We start from the raw sequence: 11,653 nt of genomic DNA, 5'->3' as shown, positions 1-11,653 counted from the left end.
TTTATGCATTAGTTCCAATCCTCAAACATTGCATGATTAGGTTGTGATTAACTTGTGGGTTTGGGAAGTAGTTGATGAGGTAAAACCTATTGCCCTGTTATTATCAAACCCTTGGGAGTTACTTCTACGTATTTCTTATATTGCTATGCTATGCTCGTAGACGTGGTTTGGCTGAGTGAATCCATGACAGATGTGAGATTGTTAATTAATGGTTCAACTTAAGGTGGCAACTTTAATACACATCTGGGTGGATTGCTTGTCGGGCACTTGGAGAATCCAGCGTTGTCCTAGGATATCTCGGAGTACCCGTGTGATAATCCTAAGGTCCGCCACTCAGGCTCAAAGGGAACTGAGATATTTCATGCTAGAAACTTCCGTGTGCAGCCACAAGCTATTGTGGGCTCTAGCATAGTTGAGTAAGTTGCATGACCTCTTTCAGTGGTAGGCTAGCAGATGTAGAGGGATGTAGATTGGTACTGTCTACCCGGGGTTAGAGTTAATGCTTCTGAAAGATTGTGCCTTGGTCATCCGTTTCTCAAACACCATGTAGTGCGAGAAATCCAACGGAGGAGATCGAGTCTTGTGGGGAAAAGTGCGCAAACATCTGCAGAGCGTACAATCTAATCATGGTTAGCCGTGTCCCCGGTTAAGGACATCTTGAGTATCTAGTACTTGGATTATCATATGTATCTCATCACTCTAATTTAATATTGTTGGGTTGATAATTACTTTTTAATTGGGATTGAGTTGGAGGAACCTTCTCAATGATGTTTCAACTACCATGATAGTTAAATAAAATATATTCCTTTGTTATAGGAAAAAATTGGCTTTTCACAAAACTATAACCATAGAGCCTTTCCACCAGCCCAAATATGCATGTAGTGATAGCATTATTCTGTTCTTGCTCTATTGTGTTACATTGCCAACATATTCCATGTGTTGACCCATTTTTGGGCTGCAACGTATTATGCTGCAGACTTTTTAGACGAGGAGTAAGGTTTGTTAGGTCGTTGCCGTGCAACTCAGCTATGACGTTGGAGTTGATGGACTCACTTTATCTTCCAAGCCTTCCGTTGTTATCGTATTAGATGGCCTTATGCCATATTTATTATAATAAGTTCTCTTTTGAGACATTCGATGTAATAAGTGTGTGATTGCTACTCTGTTATAAATCCTTCGAGTACTGTGTGTGTCAGCATTATCGATCCAGGGATGACACTAAAGCATAGAGACTTGACCGTTTGAGGTCGGGTCGCTACAAAACAGCGTCAGTCCGGGTTAGTTCCATTCAAATCATGCAAGTTAGAGTCCAAAACAAGATCAAAAGTGTTTAGAAAAGTAGATACAATGGAGATGTATCAGTAGACTACTCTAATATAGTGTACCTCTGGCATGATATTGGTGCCCTCTGGGTAAATGATGATCATATGATGAAGGCAATCAAGCAGATGTCCAAATCTTTTCAGGGTTCCAACCTTCTTTGGATTCGTCATGAAGCAGCGGGGTAAACTAGAGTTTCCATTACTTAGCCAGCATCAAGGTCTTGCTTACACAAGGCCGGCACATCACCTGGTCCGTCCCTAAGCCACACAACAGTGCGTTCCTGCACCCTATCGAAAGTAGCAAGAAAATCACTAACTCTATTTTGCTCACGCCTAGCAAAGGCAAACTGAATAACTCTGGCATCATTTACATGTCTTTTAATCTCCTGAACGAGCATACAGAACTTAGACCTGTCTTGCTCCGGGGCCTTCACCATATTCGTTGCTATCAAGCAGTCCATCTCCACTTGTACTGGGAGTGTTGTCCACTGTAGGGTGAGCGACAACCCCTCTTCACAAGCAGCAAGCTCCGCCTCCAGTGGCTCAGAGCACGAACGCAATTGGTGACAGGCAGAAAAAATGATATCGCCATGATGGTCGCGGAGCACCATCCCTGCACCTGTCGTGCCCAATCTCTCGAAGAAGGAGCCATCAACATTCAGTTTTGTCCATCCTACTGGCGGTGCCTCCCATTTGGCCGTAGCAGACGGCCTCTTCACATGTGCTAATGGCTGTATGGTGAGGTTTGCATTAATTACTTGCTTGCCCTTCACAGGATCAGCATTGGGATTGATTTGAACGCCGATCAGCGAATCCATGTAGCTCAGGAGAAAGCATCGCGACGCGTCCACGGGAGGGTCCAGGTTGTGGTGCACTAGCTCATTGCGAACATGCCAGATGCGCCACAATGTCATCATCAACGCCATCCGCTGGAACTCCAACAAGTCGCACAGGGATTGGACGAGTCATTCCACGCCCGTGCTCATGAATGATTTCACGTCTGGCAGTGCCCAGTGTTCCTGCATGGCCTGCCATAGCGCCACCGCGTTCGGGCATCTGCAAAATGCATGAAGAGTATTCTCCTGCTCCATAGCACAGAGAGGACAGATATTAGAAATCTCCAATCCACGTTCATGTTTCTTTTGCCAAGTTGGTAAGCAATCAGTAACAAGACGCCATGTAAATGTTCAAACCTTAGGAGAAGCAGGGCACCTCCATATAAAAGCCCAGACGGCTCGCCGCCCGTCCAATGACCTGCTCGCCGCGACTGAAGATGGTCGTAGACGTTCCTCTAAGGCCAGATTGTACGCACTGCGTACCGTGAAGACACCATTCTTCTCTGGCGCCCACCTTTGCCCTAAAGAAACTCTTAGCTTCTCTTCTTGTACACGCTTTGATGTAATTCTTGGATTCTCTTACTAGAACTATTCAGTTAGATTGTAACCTCTTGTCAGTTTAGTAAAGCGAGGGATTAGTGTCCAAACAAAAAAGTTGAGCATTGTGGATCACTTCGCTCAACGGTGTCTGAATATCTGGTCAATACGTTTCCCGTAGGACCCCAATAGCCATAGCCAGCGAACGTCCACTGAGAATGATGACATTTGTGAATGTTTTTACGGCATTTTGTGCTAGCGAGCATGACGATTTTAGTTAGGCCTCCTTTGATTTGGAGGAATTTTGTAAGATTTTCATAGGATATGATTTTTATAGGAAAATTTCTTTCAGATCTTTTTGGTTTGTAGGAATGAAATCCTTTTCCTATGAAGGAATTCTTCCTGTCCTTCACATTTCATAGGAAAATAAACATTAGCCTAGACTCAATGAAAAAAAATCCTATGATGCGAATCAAAGGGCATCTCCTTTTCTATTCCTATGCATAGGATTTGAGATGCATGTCATCTCATTTTCTACGACTTTTCTATTTCTGTGATTTTCCAATCCTATGAATCAAAGGAGGCCTTGGTGGGCATGACAACTCCGCCATAGTTCTGTTTTCGCCGAAAATTGACGTCCTCGTGAACTGCGGCGAATGTTCGCTGCTTATGACTACAGTCCCGTAACATTTTGTGCACGGATAGTGACGCAAACGCAACAACGACAAACACAAAGTCATAACACTCGTGAATAAACAGTCACAGCAAGCTTGGCACATATTCGCATGGATGACCAGCATCGCAGTCGCATCTCATCATCGACTAGCAGAGCTGCTGCGTGGACGCCGGCCTCCAGGAGCAGCAGCAGCAGCGCACCAGCATCAGCACCCACTCAAAACTGCAACCACAATACACACGAAATCAGTTAATGAGATCGCCCTGCCCTGCGACGTGATTTAACAACTACTAATCCAAAAGTCCAAATTAACACGACAATGGTAGGTCAAGGTGTTCGAACGCTTGTCCGTTAGGCACTTACCACCATGCGCCGAGATCAAATCGTCTTCTCGGCGGCTGCTCCCGACGAGCGGACGCGGCGGCGTCCATGGAGAAGGCGGAGTAATGCAGCAGCCGCGGCTCGGACCGCACCGCCCGCTGCGCTAGCAGCGGCGACCGCGACGGCGACGGCAACGGCGAGGCGTCGAAGTCACGCGAAGAGAAGGGCGGCGACGCGGACGGGGACGGCGTGAATGCGTACGGCCGGCGTCCCGGGCCGACGCTGACCGGCAGCGGGGACGGCGGCGTCAGCGGCGGAGAGGAGGAGGAGGAGGCCGCGCTGGTGCTCATGGCCACCCGACCCGGCCGGCACGTCACGTACGCACGGTCGCAGTGTCTGGGCACTGGGGTGCTACTGCGCGTGCGTGGGATGAGACAGTGGGAAGCGCTGGGTTGATCGAGGCTTCAGGCTTGTGTAAGCTCGGGCCAACCACGAGTCAAACATGCGTCCGGTGGTGAGACCAGAGACTCACAGATAGGCTACTGGTCTTCATGATACTAGACTGGATGCGAGTGCAAAATTAGCTTTCCGTTTGCCGGCCGACGCGGTGGTTGTGGAGAAAAACAATCGGTTTTTCCCAATAAACCAGCAAGAGTTTGTACATCATCTGATCATCATCGTGTATGCACGGGCTACAATGTTGAACGGCGGGCATTTAGTCGCCCATACGTGCAAAGCCGTCTCAAATATTTTACGCGGGTAGCAACAAGTCGCTGCCGTCGTCTAGCCCGCACAGTGCTGTGTACGTGTGCACGCCAGCGCGCCGCGCGCGCCAGCACAGTGCGCTGCACGCGAAGCCTTGCAGGTAGCGGTACCTGCCGCCGAAGCACCCGAGCAAGGAGGACCGGTGGCGGAGGCGGCCGTGCCCGTAGGCGCGCGCGCGCGGCAGGGGCCTCCGCGTCCACCCGCGCCACGCCCTGCCCAGCCCGGCCCCGAGCCACGACCGCGCACGGGACGCCGCGCCGGCGGCCGAGGCCCTGCCGGCCACCCACGCCCGGCACGCCGCACGCGCGGCCGCGGCCCTCCCGGCGACCCTGGCCTCGCGCAGCAGACGCGCCGCCCGCCCGCGCAGCCCCGTGGCGGCCGCCTCCTCGTCGCCGTCCTCGCCGGGGGCGGACAGCCGGTAGGTCTGCAGGAACAGCGCCCGGCGCGCCGCGTACTCCTCGCGCTGCCGGCACCGCGCGGCGTGCTCGCCCTGGCGCGGCCAGCCGGTCCCCGCGGGCGCCGGCGTCGGCATGTGATGTAGACTCGACTAGATGGCGAGTCGGTCGTCGGCCCGAACTTTCACGGTACTAGCAGCAACAAGAAATTCCGATCGAGCAAAGATACAAGACCGTAATATCAAAAACTGGCGTCGAGTAGATGAATCAACTCCACGCGTAGCAGCGAAAAAAATCCGTCACGGATCAGCAAAAGCAAACACGATATTTGGTGTCCCCCGACATGGGACTTTTTCTGACTTTTATTCAACTCACGATCTAAACAAAACTTCTCAAATAAAACCTCCTCCTGTACACGGCCGTAGCCGGCCCCTTATATAGGCGCACACAACCGACTCTCTAGCTAGCTTAAACTGACTTGGACTCCTACTCTTATCCCAACTAACAAATTAACAAACTTAATTATCCGGCACCGTTGATCACATAGCAACCTATGAAAAACTAGGACTCTTCTTTATTAGACCAAAAGAAATCAACGTGACATATCCTTAAATAAACTAAATCTTGATTTTCATGGTGCCTACCATCACGTATTGGCTTGGTGTTCTAAACCGTGGCTCAACCTTGTCTTGTACTGGTATTTTAATTACCATGTCCCCTATTCGTAACATATGCCCTGCGCTACCTGAAGCTTGCTCCGTCGTTAGCTTGACTGCCCTGCAATCTTTTGGTCCATTGTTCTGCTGCATATCAAGCTCGCGATTTATAGTAACGACAGCACCAGTACACCGTTGAGCCGGAAACATAGCAATGGCACTAGTGGCCACATCATTCCCTCTCTCTTGGAATGAAGCCGTCCTCGGTTTCTTGGTAAATTTTGGGACTGAATCAATAGCATCTTGCTTTATATCACTAGAAAACATCGGTCGGAGCACACGCCGTCTTCCAACATCCCAGAAAGAATAAGTATTGGATCTTCCTTCATGTGTAGCATGATGATCATATTGCCATGGTCTACCTAACAATAAGTGGCATGCATCCATTGGCAATACATCGCAAATCACTGTATCTGTATAGTCACCGACTGAAAAATTGACACGCACCTTGTGAGTAACTTTTAATTTGCCAGACTGATATAACCACTCGATGCAGTGCGGCTGCGGGTGTTTCCACGCTCGCAATTCTAATGCGTCCACCAATGCCTTGCTGACCGCATTGGTGTAGCTTCCACCATCTATGATTAGCTTGCAACTTGTGTTGTTGATCATGCACTGAGTTTGAAAAATATTCCAACGCTGTCCTTTATCCTCAATACGATCGTCTTGCACTCGCTGCACCATTAGTGAAGGATATGACTCAGCAGCTTCAAAACTCGCAACGACATTTTCAGTATCCTTAGACTTTTCACTAGAAGTGTCAGAAACTGCCTCTTCATCACTAGCGGAGGCATAGCCATCTCTCGTGAGCAACACTCTTTTCTCATTAGGACATTCACGCTTCATATGTCCCCTTCCTCCACACTTGAAACACTCTATGCCACTAGTGCGGCCGGTCGATTGTGCACTAGAATCAACCATCGACAGTCCTGATTTTGGAGCATCCTTTTGCACGGAACCATGAGAGCGATTTGATGAAGTCGCCCTGGAGCTAGGTCCGTCATCCTCATTCTTATGCTGCGAGCGTCGCCATGTGTTCAAAGTGGCACAGGAAACTGTGTTGACTTGGCGTCGCTTAATCTGTTGTTCCGCACGCACAGCTTGGTGCACAAGATCTTGTATGTTGTAGTAGACCACCATCTCAACACGATCCTGCACCTCGATATTTAGCCCGTTAAAGAAACGTGCCATGGTCGCCTCTGGATCCTCCGTTGTCCCTGTACGTATCATAAGCAATTCCATCTCCTTGTAATATTCATCCACACTCATATTACCTTGAGAGAGCCGCTGCAACTTGTTGTACATATCTCTTTTATAGTGCTCAGGAACAAAACGTCGCCTCATGAATTCTTTCATACCTCGCCAAGTCGTCGGGCGATGTCTTGAACGACAAATTTGATTCCACCAAATTAGCGCGTAACCGGTGAACTCAATTCCAGCAAGTTGAACTTTCTTCTCCTCACTATAATGATGGGCATCAAAAATTTGATCAACACGCATCTCCCACTCCAAATAGCCTTCTGGTTCGCACTTGCCGGAGAAAGAAGGGATTGAAATTTTTATGCGCCCAATTCCATCGTCCAAAGGAACACGCACAGCTTGACCAACACGGTCATGCGCTCCACCACGAGCGGAAGTTTCAGGACGAGGCTCATAGTGTCGTGGTCGTGGAGCGTACCCCACTGCCTGGTCAACGCCATCATCAAGACCATCATCTCCAACATGAGGTGCCGCCAAACGGCGATCATGCACACCGGCATGTCCGTCGTGAGCCGGTGGTGCATAACGCAGTGGAGCAGCCGGAGCAGTCTGTGGTGGTGCAGAATTCGTTGCCGGCATATTGATGATGTCTGCCAAACCATCGAACCGAGTGATCAGGACATCTATCCTTTTGCCGAGCGCATCATGACATTGCTTGATGTAGTTGCATGTGTGGTCAAAACCATCCCGAATATTTTGAGGAATATCATCCGCGTACACTGGACGTACAATTTCCTGAGAATCAGCAGCAACCTCGTCTTCCTTGTTGACCGAGGTCGACATCTTGATCAACACAATACCGTGAACAACCTTAGCTCTGAATACCACTTGATGTAGACTCGACTAGATGGCGAGTCGGTCGTCGGCCCGAACTTTCACGGTACTAGCAGCAACAAGAAATTCCGATCGAGCAAAGATACAAGACCGTAATATCAAAAACTGGCGTCGAGTAGATGAATCAACTCCACGCGTAGCAGCGAAAAAAATCCGTCACGGATCAGCAAAAGCAAACACGATATTTGGTGTCCCCCGACATGGGACTTTTTCTGACTTTTATTCAACTCACGATCTAAACAAAACTTCTCAAATAAAACCTCCTCCTGTACACGGCCGTAGCCGGCCCCTTATATAGGCGCACACAACCGACTCTCTAGCTAGCTTAAACTGACTTGGACTCCTACTCTTATCCCAACTAACAAATTAACAAACTTAATTATCCGGCACCGTTGATCACATAGCAACCTATGAAAAACTAGGACTCTTCTTTATTAGACCAAAAGAAATCAACGTGACATATCCTTAAATAAACTAAATCTTGATTTTCATGGTGCCTACCATCACGTATTGGCTTGGTGTTCTAAACCGTGGCTCAACCTTGTCTTGTACTGGTATTTTAATTACCATGTCCCCTATTCGTAACATATGCCCTGCGCTACCTGAAGCTTGCTCCGTCGTTAGCTTGACTGCCCTGCAATCTTTTGGTCCATTGTTCTGCTGCATATCAAGCTCGCGATTTATAGTAACGACAGCACCAGTACACCGTTGAGCCGGAAACATAGCAATGGCACTAGTGGCCACATCAGCATGCCTGGCACCCGAGCTAGCGCGCGAGCTGGCTGTTTCGCGTACGTGCTTGGGGGTGAGTCAGTGAGTGCGTTGCCGTGTCACGGTGTCAGTGGGATCAGTTAAATGGGGGTGATCAGCTCAGGTGGGGCGGCAGTGCAGTGAGAGTGACGGGAGCTAGGAGTGGTTGAACCAGAAGTGGCAAAGCAACGGCTCTGTCTGTTTGGTGCTGATGGTTGCACCTGGACGCACCAACCCGACCCAGGAGATACACTGCTGGGCACTAGCTCGGTTGGCTGGTTGGTTGCGTCCCTGCTCCATAGCCTCGCTAGGTCGGTTCGCCACTAAAAGCAGAAAAAACAGCTCAAAAAAAAGCAGAAAAAAAAGTACTAGTATGCATTCGGGAAACGTTTGGGCGCGGTGCACCAGCCGAACTTTCGGCCGTCTCGCTCGCCACGCTGGCCCAACACGCAATACATAGTGGTCCCCGCGCGCCCCGCCTCCTTCCCTATAGCACCTCCATCTCCTACCTCCAGCCCTCACACGCGCATCCCCCCACCCTCCCCCGGGCTGCGACGGGGGCCACCACGAGCTCCATCGCCAGCGGCCAGGCGTTCCCTCGCCACCCGCCATGGCTGCCTGCTGTCATGGTCAGATCCATCCCCTACCTACATCCTTCACGCGCGCACATCCCTTCCCCCTCTCCTATCGGGCTACGGCTGAGCCACCACAAGCTCCATCGCCGACAGTCAGGCGTTCCCTCGTCAGCCGCCATGGTTGCTTACCGACATGGCCGGATCCACCGCGTATTCAAGTGTTGCAACCGTCACCTAGAAAATCTTCAACAGCTATTGAAAAAAGTTTCAACCATAGACAGAGAAAACTTCAATGGCACTTCATAACAAGGGGAAGTTGCAACCGTAGTTGGATTTTGCTACTACCGGCTAAGTTTTTTGCTACATCCATCAGGCGGAGCTGCGACCTCGCGACGACGATTTTTGTTGCAACCGTAGTAGAATTTTGCTACTACCGCTGAAGTTTTTTGCTACATCCATGTAAGTCGGAGTTGCAACCTCGCGAAGACAGCGACAGTGTTTGATTTTTGCTGCAACCATAGTAGAATTCTGCTACTGCCGTTGAAGTTTTTTGCTACATCCATGTAAGGCGGAGTTGCGACCTCGCGAAGACGGCGACAGTGTTTGATTTTTTGCCGCAACCGTAGTTTATTTTTGCTACTACGGGTGAAGTTTTTTTGCTACATCCATTCAAAATGGCGTTGATTGACTGACGGCCGCCGTCGACATAATTTCCTGCAACGAGCATCAATGGCGAGGGGCGGCCGCCGAGTTACAACCGTCGCCGTCAAGAGCTGCAACGCAGGTGGATTTGTTGCATCGGGACCGGCGACGAGGAAGCCTGGCGAGGGCGGGGACCGACGACGAGGACGGCCGGCAAGGGCGGGGTCCGGCGGCGACGAGGAAGACCGGCGAGGGTAGGGACCGACAATCACCAGAGGGGACAGGAGGCGCGGCGCCGCGCTCCCCCGAACAGGACTGCCCGAGGAAGAAGAAAGAGAGTTGGAGGTGATTCGGTTTTTTTTTGTTTGTTTGCTTGGATCCAACGTCCGCGTGGCTTAGATCCAACGGCCTGGGCTCGACCGGCCGAAACTTTCGGCCGGCGCCTATAAGCGCCCTATGCATTTGCCCAAAGAAAAAATATGCAAACATAAGCAGGTTGGAGCGGGCCTGCATCTTTTTTTGAAACAAAGGCAAAAAAACTGTCTCATCAATTAATTAAACAAAAAAGAATTATCCGGTTAAATGACGGAACCAGGACGAAAACCGAAAGCGGGCCGCATTGTGTTTTCAACCTTAGGCCTACGTGCCAGTGCCTTCTAGGCAGCGGTCTGGCTGCACAAGATTAAAATGTTGCAGCATCTAGTGCTCAAGTTGACTGACTTTAACAATAACGTGCAATTAGACTGTTCATTTCCTCAAAATTGCCCAGCGGCACTGCCCAGGTAGCAACTGGGGAGTAGAAGTTAACAACAACACGTTGCTACAAGCTTGGTTGTTTAACTGAGCTAAAGCCCCCCCCCCCCCCCCTTCCCCCCCTATAAAAATACAGCCAACACTTATTTCTATCTGACCAAAACCAAAGACTGAACCTGAAATTCTCAAATATTTTTTTTTGATAAAATCTAGCCGCTCACTGAAATTCTCAAATGTTTTTTTTTGATAAATCTAGCCGCTTTGAGCGACTTCAGGCACGTCTGGCTGGTCTATGGGCAAAACTATTTTGGAATCTGGCCCCTAAGGTCGGGGCCCCACAACAGTGATGCCGAGATGTACATGTTCAGCGCCATGTTGTGCGGCTCTGGTGAGCGGAGCCCAACAGAAACCCTAGAGACAGATTTGCTCGATGCCACCGAGATGTACAGCTCCGGAGTCATGTGGTGTGGCGCCGACCCCAAGGGACAGATTCCAAATAGTTTTGCCAATGGCCAGACGTGTCTAAAATTGCTCAAAGGGGTTAGATTTGTCCAAAAAAATACAATTCTCAACGACCTAGCCATTTTCCTTCAACTACAACAAATAAGCGCCTTCCACGAGACTGTCCGCACGTCTGCTCATCATTCGACATTATTTCAACGCTTCCAAAGCATAATCATCTCCAACCTAGGCAACACCGCTCACACCAGAAACTTTTGGACCCAGCACTTATTTCAGATGCCAGTACGCTGTATGCCACTGCCCTCTGAATCCTGATTGCTTGCCATCAGCAACACCAGGACGAAAGAAGTTCTAGTAACAATTTGCTGATACTCGTACAAATCCCCCTGTGTGCAGTAGGGCATGGACGAGGATAAAGAAGTATTCAGAGATAAAAGGAGATACAGAATTAGTTGGTGTCCATGATAATGATAGTAGTATGTTGTACTAGATGCAGAAAGGTTATTTTATCATCACTGAGGGCTCATTCGTTTTGAAGGAAACTAAAACGTAGGAATCAGGAGTAGTATAGGAATTTGATAGAATGGCAATTGTCATCTTAAAAAATTGACTTGCCTCGTTCCTACGTGCAAAATAAGCTTTGAGTGGATATCTAGTTTCCTCCAAAAACACAAGAAATGAGTAGTATTCCTACGATATTCCCGTATGCCTTTCCTACAAACTGAATGCATCTATAGAAAATTTTCCTCTGGAATTTTTGTACACCTAATAACGCAGTATTTTTACTCTCTTCGGTCCTTTTTACTCTG

The 11,653-nt window shown here is 49.3% G+C and overlaps 1 protein-coding gene across 1 annotated transcript; it reads right to left on the bottom strand.

The window, feature by feature from the left end:
- Positions 1–3,136: 3,136 nt before the first annotated feature.
- On the bottom strand, positions 3,137–4,115 carry LOC123107413 (uncharacterized). The gene is made up of 2 exons (XM_044529401.1): positions 3,735–4,115; positions 3,137–3,593 (listed from the first exon to the last, which is right to left on the bottom strand). The coding sequence occupies exons 1-2, from the start codon at positions 4,040–4,042 to the stop codon at positions 3,518–3,520; spliced, it is 384 nt and encodes a 127-aa protein (XP_044385336.1). The 5' UTR covers positions 4,043–4,115; the 3' UTR covers positions 3,137–3,517.
- Between the last annotated feature and the right edge of the window lie 7,538 nt (positions 4,116–11,653).

This window comes from Triticum aestivum, chromosome 5A (assembly GCF_018294505.1).
Source record: "Triticum aestivum cultivar Chinese Spring chromosome 5A, IWGSC CS RefSeq v2.1, whole genome shotgun sequence".
Classification (NCBI taxonomy): Eukaryota; Viridiplantae; Streptophyta; class Magnoliopsida; order Poales; family Poaceae; genus Triticum; species Triticum aestivum.
This window is presented reverse-complemented; position numbering and strand designations above follow the sequence as displayed.